Below are 19396 nucleotides of genomic sequence, written 5' to 3' on the forward strand. Positions count from 1 at the left end.
CCAGGTAGCAATGGGGGGGGGGGGAAGGGCCAGAGGGGACAGCGCGGTGACACGATGTGGTCTTCCCACTTCGTCCTTGGGGAAGGACGGCCCTCCTCCCAGACTCAGGAGTCACCTGCTGAGGCTTTTCCCCAATTTCCACCCCCTCCTTTGTGTCCAGGGACGAGCAGGCCTTCCCGCCCCGCACCCCTGCCCTCGGGTGCTGGTTTCAGACCAGGCCCCTCTCCTGGACGGTCGGTGGGCGGGGAGGCCTGGCCAACGTTCACGACCAGGATGGGGACGGAGGGACGCGGGAGAGCTTCTGCGGCAGGGCAGGGACAGGGTCGCCCGCAGCCTCCTGTTTTGTTTTTTGAAGATTGAGGAGAGAGCGCACCTGTGCGGAGGGAGAGCAGCAGCAGGGGGAGAAGAGGGGGAGGCAGGCTCCCTGCTGAGCGGGGCCCAACGGGGGCTCCGAGCCCCGGAGCCCGGCCTGAGCCCAAGGCAGATGCTCCCCCGACTGCGCCCCCCGCGCCCCCAGCCTCCTGGCCCCACACCCGGCCTCGCAGGGACTGAGATGAACGGCCTCCCACCTCGTGCGCAAAAGGAGCGGGACCGAGCGGCCGGGCTCGGTCGCTGGCGGCGGGCGCAGGTGCTCAGGTGCTCGGGCCTGGGGATGCCGGCGCCCCGGGCACCCCCTCCCCAGGCGACGCGGCCCAGCCTGGAAACAGCTCTGTGGGCGCAGACCCGGGGCCCCGTGAGCGATACAGCGGCGCTGACACAGCCGGGGATGGTTTTACATTTCTTCTTTATTAAAAAAAAAACAAACAGAAAGCATTTTTTCTGGGTTTTTAAAACTTCTCCAATACATAAAAATGTTCCCGCCCCTTGACACTTCTTTCTCGCCTCCTCCGCTCCCGGTTGCCTGCGAGACGCTGATGGATGAACCCCTCGGAGCAGAGCGGCTGGGATCTGGGAGCGGGAGGGGTCGAAGGAAGGTGGCTCCTGGTCAAAAGAAGTTCATTTGCACAAAAATATAAACCGTGGAGGATGAGACCAGCACATACGCGTATGGATCGATCTACAATCCACTTTAAAAAAAAATAGACCCAAACTGTCATTTTACAATTGCAATATTATACAAAATAATATATATATATTCCCCCCCCTCGCACCCGTCCTCAGCACGCACGCACGCACACACGGCGCCTCCGCCCGCAGGCCCGGGGTGTCAGTAGGCGAAGATGACGTGGTAGGTGACCTGGTGGCCGTTGTCCCAGGCGTAGAGCAGGCGGTCCTTGGGGTTGTAGTCGATCTGCGTGGTGTAGGAATACTCGTTCTCAAACAGCAGGCGCGGCACGATCTGCGTGTTGGTGTGCGTGTCGAAGGCGTACGAGATGTTGGCGTTGCGCTGGTTGTGGCTGTCCACGGCGTACAGCACCCCGCAGATGACGAAGCAGTTGCCGTACAGGTGCCGCCGCAGCCCCGTGCGCCACGTGGTCTCCTTCTGCGTGCTCAGGTCGGCCGCGTTGAGCTTGCTCAGCACGATGACCTCCTGGCTGAAGCCCTCGTCGTCCAGGGCCGGGTAGATGAGCCACAGCCCGTTCTCGTCCACGGCGAAGTCCACGTCCGAGTGGCCCTGCCAGCGCCAGGGGGTGGCCTCCTCGTAGGCCACGTCGTGCAGCATGGCCCAGGCGGCCACGAAGCGCTGCTTCAGGTCGTACTTGATGATGTTGCGCGTGAAGGCGCGGCTGTAGTAGAAGGCGCCCGCGTACACCACGTGGCCCGTGCCGATCCAGCTGTACGGCAGCTTGTACGAGTTGCTCCAGCGGCCTGGGGGGCACGGGGTCGGGGTCGGGGTCACGGGGGTGGGGGGGCGGCCCCGCGGGCCTCCCCCTCCCCCTCCCCCTCCCCCTCCCCCCAGGCCCAGGCTCCTGCCCTCCTCTCCTCCTCCCCCCTCCCCCCAGACCCCTCCCCTCCTCCCCCCTCCCCCTAGACCCAGGCCCCTCCCCTCCTCTCCCCCTCCCCCTTCCCCCACCCAGGCCCCTCCCCTCCTCTCCTCTCCTCCTTCCTTCCTCTCCTCCTCCCCTCCCCCTCCCCCGACCCAGGCTCCTCTCCTCCTCCCTTCCTCTCCCCCCTGCCCCCCTCCCCTCCTCTCCTCTCCTTTCCTTCTGCCCCTCCCCCCACTCAGGCCCCGCCCCTCCCCTCCTCTCCCCCTCCCCTCCCCTCCTCCTCCCCCTCCCCCGGGGCCCAGGCCCCTCCCCTCCCCACCCTGCAGGGAGCCGGAGGCCAGGAGCCCAGCGCAGAGAGGACAGGGCAGGTGCACGGTCCTTTCACCACCAGGGACGCTGTCACCTCCCAAAGAGCAGGTGGTGGCCCGGGAGTGGGGGGGTGGGGGGCGCCTACCCTGTTTGAAGTTCTCCAGGTTGCGGAACTCCACCAGGGTGTTGCCGTAGTAATAGTTGGTGACGTAGATCCGCTCGTCCTTGGCCAGGGGGTCCTTCATCCAGGCGCCCTCGTTCCGCCCGTACGTGTTCTGGGTGGTCGGCCCCGTGATCGTGGACAGCGTGTCCTTGCACCTTCCTGACCGGGACGGGAGGCGGGGGCGGGATGAGGAACACCCCAAGCCCCTGAAACCCGAGCCCCCCGTCCAGGCTGTGAGCCTGGGGGCGTCTGACCCGGGCCTGGACACCTCAGCATCGTCTCGTCGTCCCCCCAGTCCTCCAGGCCGCCCCCCAGCCACCTGCCGCCCTCGGCCTCCTAATCCTGCAGGCGCCCCTCAAGGGTCCGAGCTCCAGCCTCTGCGAAACCATCCTTCCCGGGTTCCACCTGTGCCCCCAGGGCTCCCGCGAGGTCCTCCCCCCAGGGCCCTCGTGCCGCCCCCTTCCCTTGGCCACGCCCCCACGAGGTCCCCTCCTTGGCCACGCCCCACGACGGCCCCTCCCTTGGCCACGCCCCCACGGCGTCCCCTCCCTTGGCCACGCCCCACGACGGCCCCTCCCTTGACCACGCCCCACGGCGTCCCCTCCCTTGGCCACGCCCCACGACGGCCCCTCCCTTGACCACGCCCCACGGCGTCCCCTCCCTTGGCCACGCCCCACGACGGCCCCTCCCCTTGGCCACGCCCCCACTGCGTCCCCTCCCTTGGCCACGCCCCACGGCGTCCCCTCCCCTTGGCCACGCCCCCTCCGCGGAAGCCGGGCCTGGAGGCAGCAGGGGGGCGTCTGGGGGGCCGGGGCCCGAGGCTGAACACGCGGCAGCCGGGGAAGCCGGCGCGAGGCCTCGGCCTGTGCGACCCAGGGCACGGCGCTCCGCCCGCTGCAGGCGTCCGGCCCAGGGTATTCGGGCGCCAGTCGTGGCTGCGCAGTGGAGGTTCGTGCCCCTGGGGCCCACCTGCTCAACCCGTGGCCCCCGTCGCACTGTGGGCGAGACGCCAGGGTCCCTCCCCTTCTGGGGCCCTTCCTCCAGGTAGGCAGCTTGCTCCGGCTGCAGGAGCCCCTCCGAGCCGCGTCTGCCTTCCTGGGACAGGAGCTCCGTGAGTTAGTCCCGAGGGGCTCTCTGGGGCGACCCAGGGCCCAGGAGGCGCCCTGCACGGCCACCAGAGTCCTGCCGAGCTCCGGCCGCCTGCAAGGCCTATCAGGCTTCCTATGCGGTGTCCCTGTCGAGCGCGGTCCTCAGACACCGAGAGGCCGGGACCACCGAGGCCCCGGGCCTTCTGCCCCCGCGCGGGCGGGTTACAGAGGCGGGAAGGTGCGTCCTGCCCTCCCAGCAGAACCTCAACACTGGCACCCAGGTGGGCGACAGTGGTAAGAACACCGGGTCCCTGACGTTCACCTGGGACAAAACACAAAGGCCTACAGTTCAGATTCGGGGTTCTCTCAACTTCCCAACTGTCCCAGCCTCTGCCGTCCAGCCTGCTGCCCACCCCCCCCAGCCCCCACCCCCGCCGTGGTCTGGTGGTCCCGTCCAGCTGGCAGGACTGGGCAGGCCGGGGCGCGGGCCTAGGCCACGGGGGCACACGGCTGGCCACGCAGGCCCGCACAGAGTGGGGAGGGGTCAGGCTCCGCAGGACAAACAAGCCACCAGCCAACGCCTCGTTCCCCCACCCCGAGCTCAGTTCGTCAAGACGACAGAAGCCAAGGCTCCAGCGGGGCCCGGGCCACAGGCTCTGAAGATCTCATTCCTGGGCACAGAGGGGCGGAGAGGCCGTGCTGCCTCTGCACCGTCGTCACCCCGGGGTGCCATCCCCGGGGACGAGCATTTCGATGCACCCCCGTCCCCTGGCAAAGCGCAGCGCGGCCCCTCGCCCAGGCCCCGGAGCCCCACAGATGGGAGGCGAGGACTTTCTGTGGAAGGGCTGCCGTGGCTCCGCAGACCACACGGTGCAGCTGAGCTCCCGGAAGCCAGGACTCATCCGAGTGTGGAAGTACTGGGGTGCCCTGGGCAGCCCCCGAATTCCCTACGGGGTCCCGTCTCAGCTCTGAGGCTCCTGGCAGTGGGGTCCTGGCGGGGGGCCACAGAGCCTGTCCGGGTTTGGAACCAGTGGCCTGGCCTCGGTCGTGACCCCGCTACCAGCTCCAGAGTCCCTGTGGCCTCGGAAATGTCAGAGCTTTAGCTTCTGCAGGAAAAGTGTCCTAAGGGAGGCAGAGGCAGGTGTAACGGGGGGTGGGGGATGTGGCCTTGAGCCAAGGAACGCGAGGAGCACCCACAGCCAGGAAAGGCAAGACGACATCTGTCCCTGGGCCCTCGGGGAAGAACCCACCCTCTGACGCCTCGATTTTAGCCCCTTTGAGACTCGTTCCCAACTTCCCGCCTTCGGGCCCCAGGGAACCCGCGTGCTGTTTGAGCCTCTAGGTTTGCGGTCGTTTGGTACCGGAGACGTGGGACACGGGGACGGCCGAGTCCGTTCGCAGCGTGGCATCCTGGGATCTCCAGCTGGAGGGGAGGCCCAGCAGCCAGCCCGGACCTCGGGGCACCCCTGTGGCAGCCTGGCCACCTGCAGCAGGGGATGGGGGGCAGCCCGGGAGCTTGCGGAGCCTGGAACCCGGCCCGCGTGGGTAAAGCGTGAGGCCCGAGCCGCCGCCAGAGGCACCTGCCTGGCGCGGCACCTGTCAGCGCGGAGAGAGGACAGGGCGGGGGGGGGACCGTCTGTGGGGGGAGGGAAGGGGGGCTCACAGGGGCCACGGGGAGGACGCGCGGGGACGCGGCCCCCATGCTCTGTGCCCGGGACCGTGCGCTGTGCCCTGGACATCGGCACCTTTCATCACCGGGGTCCCGGGGTCCCGGAGGAAGGGGCTCCTCCCCTCGGCACGTGAGCCCGAGCCCACCTGCGCTCTGCCACCTTGCAAAGCAAACCTGCTCCCCAGGCTCCCCCGCTGTCCTGGCCCGGTGGTGGCACACGCGCAGGCCTCGCCGCGGGGGCCCCGGGGCCCGTCACGCTGCCCCCCAATCCCGTCACCCCCCCGCACCCCATCACTCCCCTGCACCCCATCACTCCCACCTTGGCCGCCCCATCATCATACCCACGGCTGCCCCGTTTCCCCTCCACCCCGTCATGCCCCCACGGCCGCCCCGTCCCCCCCCATCATGCCCCCCATGCCTGCCCCATCCCACGCCCGCCGCAGGACCAGCTCCCCTCCCTCCTGCTTTCACTTGCTGTCTCCTGCCCCGGCTGCTCCCTCTGCCCGCCTTCCTTCCATCTTGGGGCTCCTGCACCCCCGCCCTAGGAGACCCGCGGCCTGGGCCCACCCAGCTGCCCACTGGCCCTGTCTTCCCTGTGCGCCTCCTGGTTCCTGAGGCTTCACGGGACTAAACTGGAACCTCTCTGCTTCCGCCGACGGCCTGCTGCACTTGAGCCCCCCCTCCCCCAGCCCCCCAGAGACGGCGCCACACGCAGCCAGAAGCCACCCTGGGGCGCCTCGGGCAGGTCGTGTCTCCCACCTCCCCCTGCCCTTCCCGGCCTCTGTGGACCGGTTCTAGCCTCACTGCGTGCGTCTGCCCGGCTGCCGCTCCTCCTGCCACCCCGCATTCAGAGTCCCCAAACTCTGATGGCCCCAGGGCACGGGTGGGGACTCAGTGGGTGGGGCAGGAGCCCTGGGCATCGTCCACGCAACAACAGAGGCCGTGGCGGTGGGGGAGCAGCGGACCCGAAGGCACCCAAACTCAGGCTGTAAGGCCAGCCTGGGATGAACTCAGCCCTCGGTTGCCAGTCTGACATCCCTCGCCCCTGCCTGCGTGTCTCCCCAGGGTGTCCTCGGGCCACCTCACAGAGCCCTCGCTCAGAAGGGGGCCCTGGATGCAACACCTTGCCGTCACCATCCTGACCTTCTCCGTCACCTTACCTGCGCCCTTGTGCTCTAGGAGCCAAGTCCAGGAGGACGGCGAAGCGTGTGCGTGTGCACAGGGGCACACCCCGTAGGTGTGTCTGCCGTGCTTGCTCACGGATTTGCAAGGCCTGCTGAACACGGAATTCCGGGCGGACCCACGGGGAGGGGGGGAGGGGGGAGGGGGGAGTGGGGGGAGCGGGGGGAGGGTCCAGCCAGACTCAGGCGGGCCACCTCTGCAGCTGAGTGAGGCCCACAGCCCCGGAGGCCTCACGTCCCCCAAGCCAGAGCTTGCCTTGAACGCAGACCACAGTGGAGCCTCAAGAAACGCGAAAATCCGGGTACGCAGCCCTCTACTACCTCCTCCTTGGGTCACTTCCCTGTTTCGGCCAACAACTTGGGCCACGCGGGACGCAGAAGAGGGGAGAGGGGGTCACGCACCGCCTTCCGTCCTGGGTGGGGGGTGCGGGCGCTGCCGAGGCAGCACAGGTCGGGAGGGAAGCAGCAGCTGGCTTTCTGCAGCGCTCCGCTGTGGCCGTCGAAGGAGCCGGGACGGGGGCCCGGGGGCTGTCACTCTGGTGACTGCCAACCTGGACTCAACTGACCTTATGTTTGCATTTACAACAGACGTTCTCGGTATAAAGATGAACGGGAAACCTCATGCTAGTAACGTAAATGCTTGATATTCCTGCAGTTAGAATGGCATGAAAGAGCAGAGACAAAACGGCCTGACCAGACGCACGGGGGGGGGGGAGGGGGGGGGCGCCCGGGGGGGGGGGGGCGCCCAGAAGAAAGGGAGGGAAAAGCCTTCCATTCGCCACCTTGAGGGCGGTGCCCCCACGCTCCCGGGGCTCCAGGGCCGGGCTGCTCCTTCTCACCGTGGCGCGGCCTCCCTCCCTCCACGGCCTCCCTCCGCCTGGCCAGCTGTGCCTCATCCCTCAAGACAGCCGGGCCAGCATGTCTTTCCAGAAGAGTCCCTGGGACCCAGAGCGCCCGGGCAGCCCTTCACCGCAGTGGGAATGACGTCCGAGCAGGCTCGCGCCCCACCCCCCGCCTCCGAGGTGCCAACACCGCCTGACGCCGTCCTGCCCGTCCTGCCCGGCACCGGCCTTTCACTCTGACTCTGAGGGTCTTCGCTGCTTCAAAGCGTCGGAGCCGCGTTCAGAGTTGAGGCTGCGCTTCGGGCACCACCAGGCCCGTGGCTCCCCGTCCCAGGGCCCCAGCCTGTGGCCTAGTCGGGCCTGCACGGGCCTCCCCCCCACCCTGTGGCGCCCTGCGGGCGGGGGTGCCCTCTCCCTGGGGCACCCCACGCATGGAGATGGGGGTCCACTGCCAGAACCCGATGCTGGCCAGGGTCCCCCCGGCCTCGGCGGTCAGCTCGTGGGGAGCGAGCACATCTCATGTTCATGGCACAGAGACAGGTGCGGGTGACACTTGGCCTGGCGCGGGGAGACCTTCCTCCCTCCTGGTCCATCTACGAAGCGTCCCCCCTTCACATTGTTTCCAGGGCCAGAGGCCCTGCTTCTGACCCAAGTTCCCTGTGGCCTCGGGGGGCTGGTTAGTGATGGGAGACGAAGCAAGTGGAGCAGGGTGCCCGGGGAGGGGGGGTGTCTGGGCAGACGCTGCGAGGCTCTGGCCACCCCTGCACCACCTCTCCCGGGCAGCCCAGGCCAGCACCCCTGACGCATGGCAGGCTGCCCCCCAGCTGGAGGCAAACCTCAGGGGCTGCTAGGGCCTCAGGCTTGTGGGGGAGACCCGTCTTCACAGATCAGGTTTCCCGGATTCAACAGGAGACAGGCTCTCGCTGCCACTGTGTCACCCTGACAGTTCCCCCTCTGCTCCTCCCCCTCCTGCCCAGCCCAAAACCAGCCCCGTGTCCGAGCTGCAGCTGCTAAAGTCTGGGTGAGCTGGCCCATGTGGCACAGCCTTCCTTCCCCTGCGGGAGCCTGAGCAGCCCCCCAGGCCCCGGGATGGCAGCTGACTCCCCCCAGGCCCTGGGATGGCGGCTGACCCCCCCCACACCCCGGTATGACGGCTGACCCCCCCCAGGCCCCGGGATGGCGGCCGACCCCTCAGTTGCAGAGCCGGCTGCCATCACTGACAGCATTTTTCCTTTCCTGGTCCTACACTGACTACACTTCAGCCAATTGCCTGTTTTCATAACTAAAAGTTCATTCTAATTTACTTGTTTTTGGAGTTTTTCTGAAGGGTTTACAATTCCCCTGAGGATCATGGTCAGGCATTTTAGGACATCACAAAATCAGATTTGGAAAGCACAGGATAGATGTTCCTCTTAAAAGCAGCCTGATTTAAAACCACATCTCAAATAGCTCAAAATCAAAACTGCCGGGACTCCTTAAACAGCAAACGAACCCCACGGGCGGCAAACCGTGGCCTGTGTCGGTTTCAGCCAAATGGTTTTCATTTACCTGCAACCAGGACGCACAATACAACCTGGTCATACTCTCCAAGCACAGATAATCAGGGGTCTGCAGAGAAGGTTCTGGAAAGGAAATCCCAGGGACGCACTGGACAGTGATAAGCAATTTTTTTTTTTTAAGATTTTATTCACTTATCCATGAGAGACACAGAGAGGCAGAGACACAGGCAGAGGGAGAAGCAGGCTCCCTGCAGGGAGCCCGAGGCGGGACTTGATCCCGGGACCCCAGGATCACCCCCTGAGCCAAAGGCAGGTGCTCAACCACGGAGCCACCCAGGCGTCCCGACGGTGATAAGCAACGCAGCGAAGGGCGCTGGGGCGGCAGTCAGTTGAGCATCCGACTGTGGTTTCAGCTCAGGTTGTGACCTCAGGGTTGTGAGATCGAGGCCTGCGCGGGGCTCTGTGGCTCAGAGTCTGCTTGAGGTTCTCTCTCCCTGTCCCTCTGCCCCTCCTGCTCCTGTGCTTTTTCTCTTTGTCTCTCCAAGATAAATAAATCTTAAAAGAAAAAAAATGATTCCCCAAAACAAGCCAGCCCAGAATCCACGTTGCCGGGTCCCCCTCTCTGAGCCACCCTGTCTTTTCACCCCTGGGTGTTTGAGGAAAACCCCGCATCCACACTCGCATCCCCGTGTTTTCACCATTGGGGACTCCAGAGGCAAGACTTTCATCTGAACAACCCTACAGGCCCGTCCCGAAGCAGAACCTCACACCCTCTACGTGCCGAGAGGGAAGGTGTTCCCGCCTCCGGCCCCACCACGTAAACGGCTGCAGGGCGCGGGGTCTCTGTGCTGGGGCCCAGCGTCCTGGGTGGGCTCTGGGGGAGGCGGCAGGTGCACCCGAGACCCCCAGGCCTGGCTGGGAAGCCACCGGGGAGGAGGCTCCCAGGCTGATAAACGGGGCTGCGCGCCCACCTGCACGCCCACCCGCAGGCTGCCTTCGCCTCAGTACCCGGACCACCCGGGGGGCACGTCTACGTGTGTGGAGGACCGTCCCTCCCACTCAGGGAGAAGCGGCGGGGCGCGGGGCACTGGGGTCACGCCCCTGGCGGAGGGGAGGTACGGGGGCGCTCAGGGCCTGGGGCCCCATGTGCCAGTGTGGACGTGGGAAGCCCGGGCCCGGGGCATTCTGCAGAAATCGAGCAGGACCGACAGCTTCGGAGCTGACGGTCCACGCGGGGGAGCTGCCTCCCAGGCCGGGGGCGGCTCGGCCCCACCGTGGAAGGGAAAGAAAACGAAAACCACACTGTCTCCTGCTCGCACCCCGACGTCTGTGGCCCAAGCACGGCCCGCTTCTCGAGGGCCAGCAGGTTCCGCCCCGGGCTCTGTCTACACGGACACCTGCCTGCTTCCCCTCAGCCATTACTCTGGGATTTCGGCCCATGAGGGCTCCCCGGCTGCGTCACGGCCTCATACACCTACCGCAAGAAGCCACAGGGCTTCGTGGAGGACACCGCCCCTGGCAAAGATTTCACTGGAGACCCGTGGAAGGGCCGGGGCTGGGCCGAGAGCGGCCTGTCACCCAGCTGCTCGCTCCCGGCAGGTGCCCCTGCGGCACCCGCACTGGCAGCGGCTACGCCTTGTTCTGAGGGGACACGGCCGCCGAGGGAGCGGGAAATGGGAAGAAGGAAGAGCTGGCCCCGCGGCAAACCTTGTCTTCTATCAAAGCACCGACAGTTTTCGACAAGCATCTTGACTGTTACTCGACAGCGTCATTACTGTTCGGTCGCTCTGGGGGGTGACTGCACGAATGTCTGCTTTAGTTCCCCCTGGGACAGGCGCCTGCAGCCAGCTCCCCTTTCCTTCTCCAGTTGTCCTTCCCCAACGCATGTCCCACCGTTCTCAGGGCCGTCGTGTGGCTCTGGAGCTCCCAGCACAGGGCACAGAACGGGGCTGCACTCCCCGTGCTTCTGGAACATGCGTTGCTCCTTTAGACCTAAGAGAAGACCTCCCTTCTCTGTTTAGAAAACTCCTGTTCGTCCTTCAAAACCCAGCTCACACGACACCTCCTTAGAAAAGCCGCCCCGGCCCTCTCGGCATCCAGGCCCCGCTGGTGCTCCGTCTTCCTCCCCCCGCCTCTCCGCGCGTCCTCTGCTACAGCACGGATCACACGACGCCTCGGCGTTCCCGTGCTCTGTGGGGCCGCCGCTCATGAGGTTTGGGCCTGGGGCCCAGGAACGCCCCCACTCCCTCTTCTCTCTTATCCTGGGATTTCAGCGCCCCCGCTCCGACTCCACGAATAAGAATCCCTGGTTATTCCATGGCCTGGTAAACCTACTGCAGGAAACCTCAGGTCATGAGGTCGAGCCCCGCGTCGGGCTCCGTGCTCAGCGGGGAGTCTGCTGGAGACTCTCCCTCTGCCCCTCCTCCCCACTCATACGTGTGTGCACGGGCTCTCTCTCCGTCCCTCTGTCTCTCTACCACCCACCACCGCCCTTAGATGTTGTCAACACCCATCACTGGCCAAAGGCCGAACTCCACTTGCTTTTCCTTCTGGACAAGTCCGACCACCTGGCTCCTCTGTCCTGTTCCCTGAGCTGGGCAGGGCACGGGGGCCAGGCCGGAGAAACTCACCTATGACATTTCGGATGTCATCCTCCTCTTCGGGGCTCAGGGTGGGGCTGGCAGGGGCCGTGCCTTGCCCCGTGGCCACGTCTCTCTCCAGTGAGTCTGTTCGGACTGTGGTGGGAGGCACCGGGGCCGTGGGTGGAGCCTCGGTAAAGGCGCCCCCAGAGGCCCCAAGCAGGGAAGCCGAGGCCGAAGGCTGCTGGGTGGCCGAGCGGGCCACAGTGGTGGCTGGTACCTGAGTGGAAGGTTCCGGGCCCACCTCTGTCGTGGGACCCGGCACCACTGAGGAGGTATGGGGTGGTGCTGAGACCTGTTCCACTGAGGCAGACAGAGTGGGGCCGGGGGTGCTGGGATCGGAAGGCGTGGCCTGGGCCGAGGTCTGGGTGACACTCATCCCGGGGGTGCCCTGGCGGGTGGCCGCCGGCCTCCGCGTGGCTGTGGTCAGCAGGTCGTTGTGCCTCAGAAGCTGATCTTCAATCAGCAAATCCACTCCGTTGTCACCACTGAAAAACTCGTCTTCTGGGAAACAAACACAAGGTGACCGGTGATTCGGGGAAAGGAGCACGGTCGGATGAGGGAGAGCGGGCGGCGTCCTGGCAGGTTAACAACAGGGCTCCTCGCCTCAACGCGACGCCCTGGTTCGGAGATGGAGCCGGCTGGGATTTCCGAAGAGGAGGGGGCGGGGGGCAGCGATGGGAGGGCACTGCGTCTCCTGGAGGGTCTCGGAACAGACTGCCTCCGAGGGGCGCCCGGGGGGCTCAGCGGTGGAGCGTCTGCCTTCGGCTCAGGGCGTGACCCCGGGGTCCCAGGATCGAGTCCCGCACGGGCTCCCCCCAGGGAGCCTGCTTCTCTGCCTGTGTCTCTGCCCCTCTCTCTGTGTCTCTCATGAATGAATGAATGAATGAACGAATAAGGGGCTGTGTCCGAGCCCCACCCAGGCTCAGGGGCACCCAGAGGTTGGCCCCACCCATTCATCCAGCACATACTATGGAGCACGCGGGACAACAGCGAACAAAACCAACATCCTCGCCCTCGTGTGGCGCCGACACTAACGTCAGGGAGAGGGCGCCCGATGGGTCTGGGGGACCGCGGGGCAGGGTGTGGGGTGTCCTGGGTGGGGCTGCAGTCAGGGATAAAGTGGTCATGACCCGGATGAGGAGCTGGCCAAGCAGCATTCCGGGCCGACGAGCAGCAGGGCCAAGGCCCCGAGGCCAGAACATGCCTGCGGAGGCCGGGGAGCAGCAAGGCGCGCGGGAGAGCAACAGGCGATGTGGGGGGACACGGGAGCCGGGACACGTGGGGCTCGGGGGCCCTGTGAGGACTTCAGTTCTCATGGTGAGTGAAACTGGGGCTGAGCTGGGTGCTGAGCAGAGAAGGAATGTGAGGAAGCCAGGCTCTCCGAGGACACACAGAGGGGTCACCACAAATGACACGGAGTCCACGGCGTTCCATCTGGGAAAACCACCATGAGGAACTGGGCCCGCAGCCGCCCCCGCCCCCTGCCGACCCCAACTCACGCTGCTCTTCGATGTCATTCTCCTCCTCGGGGTCCTTGGCCTTGTAGTAGGTGACGCCCCGGATGACGGTGGGCCTGGAGGCCGGCCGGCCGCGCAGGTGCACCTGCCTCTGCAGGGGCCGCTGCGGCCTCACCACCTCGGGCGGAGCCAGGGGCCGCGTCTGCACCAGCTCGATGGAGTTGATCTGCTGGGACACGGTTTCTTCCTGCAGGAACCGCTCCTCATACTGCTCGTCAGAGGGGACACAGGGAAGGTCAGGTCACTGGTCGGCAGGTCACCGGTCGGCAGGCAGCTGGAGGCCATGCCGCAGCCAACACGCTGCTCTGCGTGCGGCACGTTCGCCAACGGGCCCACTCTCCCCCGAGCCCTCCGGGGTAGGAAGGCTTTACCACTCCCCTGAACAGGTTAGGAATCGGAGGCGCGGAGGGGTTTTGTAAGTGGCCCAAGGCCCCACAGCAGGTCGGGGGACAGGCAGGATTTGAACCCAGGCGGTCTGGCTCCGGCAGGTGTCTCTAGCGTCCACGCTGGACTGCCCGGAGAGCGCGGCCTAGCGCCCAGGGGTTTCCAGGGAGGCCCCCGTGTGGACAACGGTGCCGGGGCTGGGATGCGAGGCCCGAGATGCGCACCTCAGGGTGAAGCTGTCACCTCCGCTGTCAGAAGGAACGGACCCAACCCTCGCCCCACCCCTTGGTGCATCCGGAATAAAGTCCGAGGTCCGGCCTGGCGCTTACACCCCTCGTCGGCGCTGGCCTCGGCCCAGCCCAGCAGCCCGCTCTCCAGCTCCGCCCTCAGCCGACTCCTCCACCTCTTGGCTCCTTGAACTGCGGGGCCTTTGCTCGGACTGCCTTCTCCGTCTGGAAGGCCGGCCCTTCCCCCCCCACCCCAGAGCTACTTACCCTAATCTACCCATTCCTCAAGGCCTGGCTAACATCTCGGGCCCTCGAGAAAATACTCCCTGAGCTTCTCACCCATAATTAGCCTCTCTTTCCCAAGCCCCACTTTTGCACATTGTGGCAGAGACGTCTGACTGACTACGCAAATCCCGTCTCCTGTTCCTTTCTGATGGGAAATGGGTTTTGTGGGCGTAGCCACGGGACAGCGTTCCGGCCAGTGGGGTATAAGTAGAAGTTGGTGGAAAGAGCTTTTGGAAAAATTCCTTAAAAGGGAGGCTGAGTCAGCTGGAAGGCATCTACCGTGCTCTTCCCAATTTGTGTGGCCTGAGATGTGGACAGGGTGGCTGGCGCTGAGCAGCCACCTTGTGACCACGAGGGGATTCTGGGGACGGGCATCCCTGACGGCGTCGTGCAGCTGAGCGCACCAGCCGAGGTCGGCCTGCCTCCCAAGCTCTTCTCCGTGAGACAGCAGCAGCCCCTCTACGTGAAGCACTGCGTGTGCGGCTTCTCCTCAGGACTGAACACCCTCCAACGGACGCCAGTCCACAGCCCCGTTACGGCGCCTTCCCGCCGGCCTGCTGCGGGCGTTACTTAAGGATGCTGTCTCTGTAGACTCTAAGGCACAGAAGGAACAGCAACCACCACTTGCTCATCTGTGACTGAGTGGGCGCTCCTCAATATTCGTTGCGTTGGATTTTTTTTTTTAGGCGATCTCCACTCCAACATGGGCTGGAACTCACGGAATCAAGAGCCGCATGTTCTACTGACTGAGCCAGCCAGGCGCCCCTGGTACACTGAACTCGAATCAGGACAGGCCCCAAGGAAGGGGCTACATTTATGACTGGCACTGGGATCCTGTCAAACAAGGCTTTGCAGTAGGTGCCCGTGACCCGAGCACCTTGACGGCACCATGGCACCACCGCCAGAGTGTTCTGGTCAAGCACAAGGGCCAGCCTGTGCTCCGTGGAGCTCTGTCCAGGGTCTGCCCTCTGTGTCCATGGTGTGGCGGGGTCTCTGGGTCCTGCCTGGGTCCGTCAGGTCATGTACCTGCCCCCCACCCCAATCCAAATTCACAATCACCCACCCCTGAAAATAATGAACTTTGGGCACAGGACCTGTGTTCAGAGGCCACAGATGGGTCCAGCTCCTGGGGCGGTGGCTCCACCAGGGATGTGTGAAGGGACCTAAGGGCAGGCCCAGACCCGCTCTCAGGAAGACTCTAGAAGCCAAGTAATGAAGGGGCAGCTTACTATCGCCGCCTGAGCCATGGAAGCCCCCTTCTCACCACGAGGAGATGGGTAAGCGCCCCTCAATCCCGTTACTCCAGACCCCGCTGAAATGCACCCAGAGAGCAGAGCCCGTTGGAAACCAAACCCCAGATGCCCAGTGTCCCGAGAGTCGGACCTTCAGGGCCACAGAACATTCGCTGGCAGAAACGCAGCCGTCTGGCCAACTTTCTCGCTGTGCACAGGAATGAGCCAATCGGGCTCAAGTTTTGACCTTAAAGATTTGGCCTGGAGAAAGCCCAGCGTCGCTCCCGGCCATGCCCCCAGCCTGGACCGGTTTCCCCGCGACAAACGAGCCAAGCCAGGTGACAGAGCAGACATAGCAGCTCCTTGCTCCTGACACCCACTCCTGCAAGGCCGGAGCCCGTTTCCACCCGCCTCCCGTGCCCGGGGCCAGAGCGCTGCCCAGAGAGGCCCAGCCCGTGCCGGGGGAGCCCCCCCACCCGCTGCCTGCCCCTCCCCAATTCTCATTTCTTGCTGGGGAGGTGACCTCGGCCAGAGACGCAGGGATGCGTCTGGTGAGCACGCACGATGCCCAGACACGTCCCTTCGTACCCCAACAATGGGCACCACCCGGACCTTACGGATAAGAGGAAAGGGGCTCAGGGTCACTCGGCACATCGGCTGAAGGTCAATCAGCGAAGGGGCGGGTTCGGGGCCGCTGTCTCCGGAGCCTACCCGCCGCCTTACACGAAGCCCCGCTGCCCTAACCCGCCTGCCACCCGAAAACCCGTTGACATCCCCAAGTCCACGGGGCCCCGGTCTGGCAGGTGCCCAGCAGACTTGGGGATCCTCATTTCCCGCCGGAGAAGGAGGCTGGGCGCTGACTCGAGGCCCCGGGGCGTGCCTCAGACGCCGTGGGCCCGCTAATTGCCCGACCCTGGCCTCCCCCTGCATTGCAGAAGCCGCCGTCATTTCTCCATGGTCAACCCCAGGAGCTGTCTTTAATTCCCGGCTCCCCGGGACAAGCGGGAACCGCCGCTGCTTCTCCCAGCCAAGGACATGGAGCAAGACCATGGCAGCCTCTGCCAGAGAACATATAATTTCCTTGGATTCACTGGCGACGGGCTGAGCTGGGCGGCAGCTGCCCCCACCGAGCTGTGCCTTCCTCCCTCCGTTAATCCAAGAGTCTGCTGCGTGACTTCAACTCCTGGCGGCCCTGGGTCCCAGCTCCCACCCTGCCTCTCCTCTCCCAACCCAGCCCCGGAGCCCCTTGCCAACCCTCCAGGCAGCTCCGGGCGAGGACCCTCTTGCAGAGAGGCCGCCGACAAACTGCCATTTGCCACCCCGAGAAACCCCAGGATCATCTAGGAGCCCTGAAGATAACCACCGACCCGGGCCCCCACATGCCCCTTCCTGGCAGGGGAGGAGGATGCCAGCCTGGGGCCTCCTCCCCTGTCCCCCCCCCACCCCGGCCCTGGCGCTACCCCCACCACCCGGCTTTGGGCGGATTGCGCTAACTTCAGCAGTGTGATGGATGGGGATTTCAGGAGGGGAAAGGGCTTTGCTGAGCAAAGAGAAAAAGCGTTTGGTGTGTTTGATTTGGTTTACCGTTCGCCCTCAGGAAATAAGAGTTCGGTTGCTGAACATACCACATAATGTATCATCAAGACAACAGCCGAAATCGCCAGCTCAGCCGACGGGGAAGCTGGACGCCAGGGAGCACAGGGGATGCCGGCCTCCCCGGGGCACCTGGCCAGCAGGACGTGCCAGATGGGCCGGGATGCGAGCCGCCGGGCCCCGGGTCGGGGGAGAGGGTGCCTCCAAGGTCCCTTCCAGCCCCGGTATCCTCGGCTCTTTGGTTTATAAGCTCCAATCTGTTCAGGGATGACCCACCCAGCAGACTAAACACACGCTTCGCAGCCAGCCCGTTGAGGGGTGGGGGGCACACAGCTCAACATGAGAATAAATATAATTGTTGAAGAAATATGATACGTCCCAGGGAGCATCAAAGTAGTCATCATGGGCAAAGCCAGAAAATGATTGGCCTTGCTTATACTTAGTTTCTGGTTTGGAACTGGTTCTACTGGGAGCTATGCGCCGGGCAGGGTGCAAGCTCCCTGCTGCCTTCGGGCTCTCCAGCCTCCAGAGTCCCCATCGTCCTACCTTCGGACACACGTGTCCAGGGTCGCCCCGGCCCACAGCTGCTGCCCGCCTGGCACCACTCTGAGGAGTTTCCAAGAGTCCCGAGCCCAGGCTGACTTGCCCCGTTGCCGCAGGTCCTCGTGGCCCAGGCAGCAGAGTCCCGCGTAGCAACGCTCAGCCCTTCCCCACGTCCGGGTGCAGAGCAACAGCTCAACGGCAATGTGTGTCCCAGGCCCTGCTCCCCAAACCCCTCCCACCCCCCGCGGCCCCGGGCTGGCACATCTGGAACCCAGGCCCTGCCGCCCACCCCTGAGCCCTGGTCCGGCTGAGGTCAGCCAGGCCTCCCTCCACTGCCATTTGCCCCTGGTTCCTGGGACCCTCTTCCAACGCTTCACCCAGACCCGCGCCCTCCCCGCGTCTCACATTCAAGTCCGGCCACCACACCTGACCTGCTTCCTCTTCCACTCCTCTGCGTTAGCTCCCAAAGGATGCTACCTCTCGGGCAGCAGCTCAGGCCACAACCACCCCACTTAGTGGGGATTAACGCTCGGAGCCACTAGCACATCAGCAGAACCGAGCAACTGAAGCCAAAAGAAACGGGCACGAACACGGGGGCCTTGGTAGGCAAGGAGGCCATCGGGCGTCACTCCAGACGCCTCGGGACAGGGTCCCATCGCACACACAGGGACCTCGCGTCGGGATGCGACTGGGCGGGGAGAGACAGGGGTCTGAGGCCCCCCGGCCACCACTTCCCGGCTGAGTAAGGCCTCCCGGGAGCCTTGCTGGGTTTGTTTCCGCTTCTGGAAAGTGCGGGCTGATCCGGGCCGGCCCGCCTGCCTGAGCTGCCAAGCAAAGCAGCCGGTGTAGCGCCGGGAGTCGTGGTGCACACAGGCCCTTCACGAACGCGAGGGCCACAGAGCTTCCCGTCTGCAAACTGGGGCGCCGTAGAGCGCGGGAGAAGGGTCTCCCCTTCTCCATAATCGTGCCAGGACGGCAGGAGCGAACCCCAGTGGCCCAGGCGGCCTGCACACACGCTCCCCCAGGAGGCGGCTGCGGGGTGGGGCGGGCACGACGGAAACAACAAGGTCTGGGACTCAGGAGTCCTGGCTCCAACACTCACGCGCTGAGCCTCTCTGGGCTCCAACATCAGGTACCCCGAGTCACCCCCCGCCCTGTCGCCGCGAAGATGAGACCACGGCCGTGAAAGAACCAGAAGGTGCAGAGCTCGGTGCCCGCGTGCAAGCCTGGCAGGGTGCCCCCTGGGCTGTGCCCCTGGCTTCCTGGGAGCCAGGGCCGTACCTCTGGGGGTGCGTAGGCCGCCGCCGCGTCCCTCTGCAATGCCGCGCGCACGTCCGGCATGCCGTCCAGGATGCTCTCCGAGCAGTTCTCTTTACCTCGCTTGCTCATCTCGGTTCGAATTTCTTCCATGTCTTCCTTGATTTGCTCGTTTTCCTTGGTGAGGTTTTTAGAAACTTCCTGAAAAGAGAAAAAAATGTAAAACGAAGGTCCTCTAGAGCCCTAGAGTTAAGCTGGAGGCCGCCGGCAGCTCGCTTCTGCTCAGAGCTAGAGGCACAGAACAGGCTGAGACAGGGGCCAAGAAGCCACTGGGGTCCTCGGGTGGGTCCAGCCCGGTGCTGAGGGCCCGTGCCAGAGCCCAGGCAGTCCCTGTGGGGCAGCACGGCTCCAGTAGGTCCCACTGCTGGAAAACCCCCACGGCTTTCCTAAGTGACATGCCGTGTCTCCGGGTTACCAGGACACCTGGCCTCTTTCCTATCGTTTGCACACAGCGCATGCACCCGTGTCCAGCGATGACGAATATTACAAAATATTCCACTCGCTTGGACCCCATACATGTGAACCAGTAGCTCAATTAATCAAAGAAGAGTTTTTTTTTTTTTTTTTTTTAAGATTTATCTATTCATGAGACACACACACAGAGAGAGAGGCAGAGACACAGACAGAGGGAGAAGCAGGGAGCCCAATGCGGGACTCGATCCCGGGATCCTGCGATCCTGATCTGGGCTGAAGGCAGAAGCTCAACCACTGAGCCACCCAGGTGTCCCAAGAAAGGTTTTTTAAAAGACTCATTTGCTTATTTGAGAAAGAGAAAGACAGAGAGAGAGCACGCACACGCATGAGCCAGGGAAATGGGAAAAGGAAGAAGGAAAGAATCTCAAGCAGACTCTCCCCTGAACATAGAGCCTCCACTCAGGGCTCGATCCCATGACCCTGAGATCATGCCCTGAGCTGAAATCAAGAGTCAGATGCTCAACTGAGCCACCCGCGCCCCAAAAGAAGGGTTTTTAAAAGCA

The 19396-nt window shown here is 64.6% G+C and overlaps 1 protein-coding gene and 1 long non-coding RNA gene across 3 annotated transcripts in view; one reads left to right on the forward strand and one right to left on the reverse strand.

The window, feature by feature from the left end:
• Positions 1 to 767: 767 nt before the first annotated feature.
• The window catches only part of OLFML2B (olfactomedin like 2B), a 35193-nt gene continuing 16564 nt past the window's right edge, over positions 768 to 19396 (reverse strand). The window contains exons 4-8 of one of the 2 annotated variants that reach the window (XM_072814365.1): positions 18384 to 18560; positions 12821 to 13046; positions 11310 to 11819; positions 2383 to 2559; positions 768 to 1809 (exon numbers count right to left, since the gene is read on the reverse strand). In XM_072814365.1, coding sequence (XP_072670466.1) covers positions 1208 to 1809; positions 2383 to 2559; positions 11310 to 11819; positions 12821 to 13046; positions 18384 to 18560 — 1692 coding nt within the window. In that variant the 3' untranslated portion in view covers positions 768 to 1207. Of the gene's footprint in view, positions 1810 to 2382; positions 2560 to 11309; positions 11823 to 12820; positions 13047 to 18383; positions 18561 to 19396 lie in introns of both variants that reach the window. The other variant, XM_072814364.1, reaches the window with a different exon arrangement.
• On the forward strand, positions 3097 to 7039 carry LOC140626632 (uncharacterized). The gene is made up of 3 exons (XR_012025694.1): positions 3097 to 3444; positions 6337 to 6394; positions 6542 to 7039. It is a non-coding gene; the product is annotated as an uncharacterized lncRNA (long non-coding RNA).

Source organism: Canis lupus, chromosome 38 (assembly GCF_048164855.1).
Source record: "Canis lupus baileyi chromosome 38, mCanLup2.hap1, whole genome shotgun sequence".
NCBI lineage: Eukaryota > Metazoa > Chordata > Mammalia > Carnivora > Canidae > Canis > Canis lupus.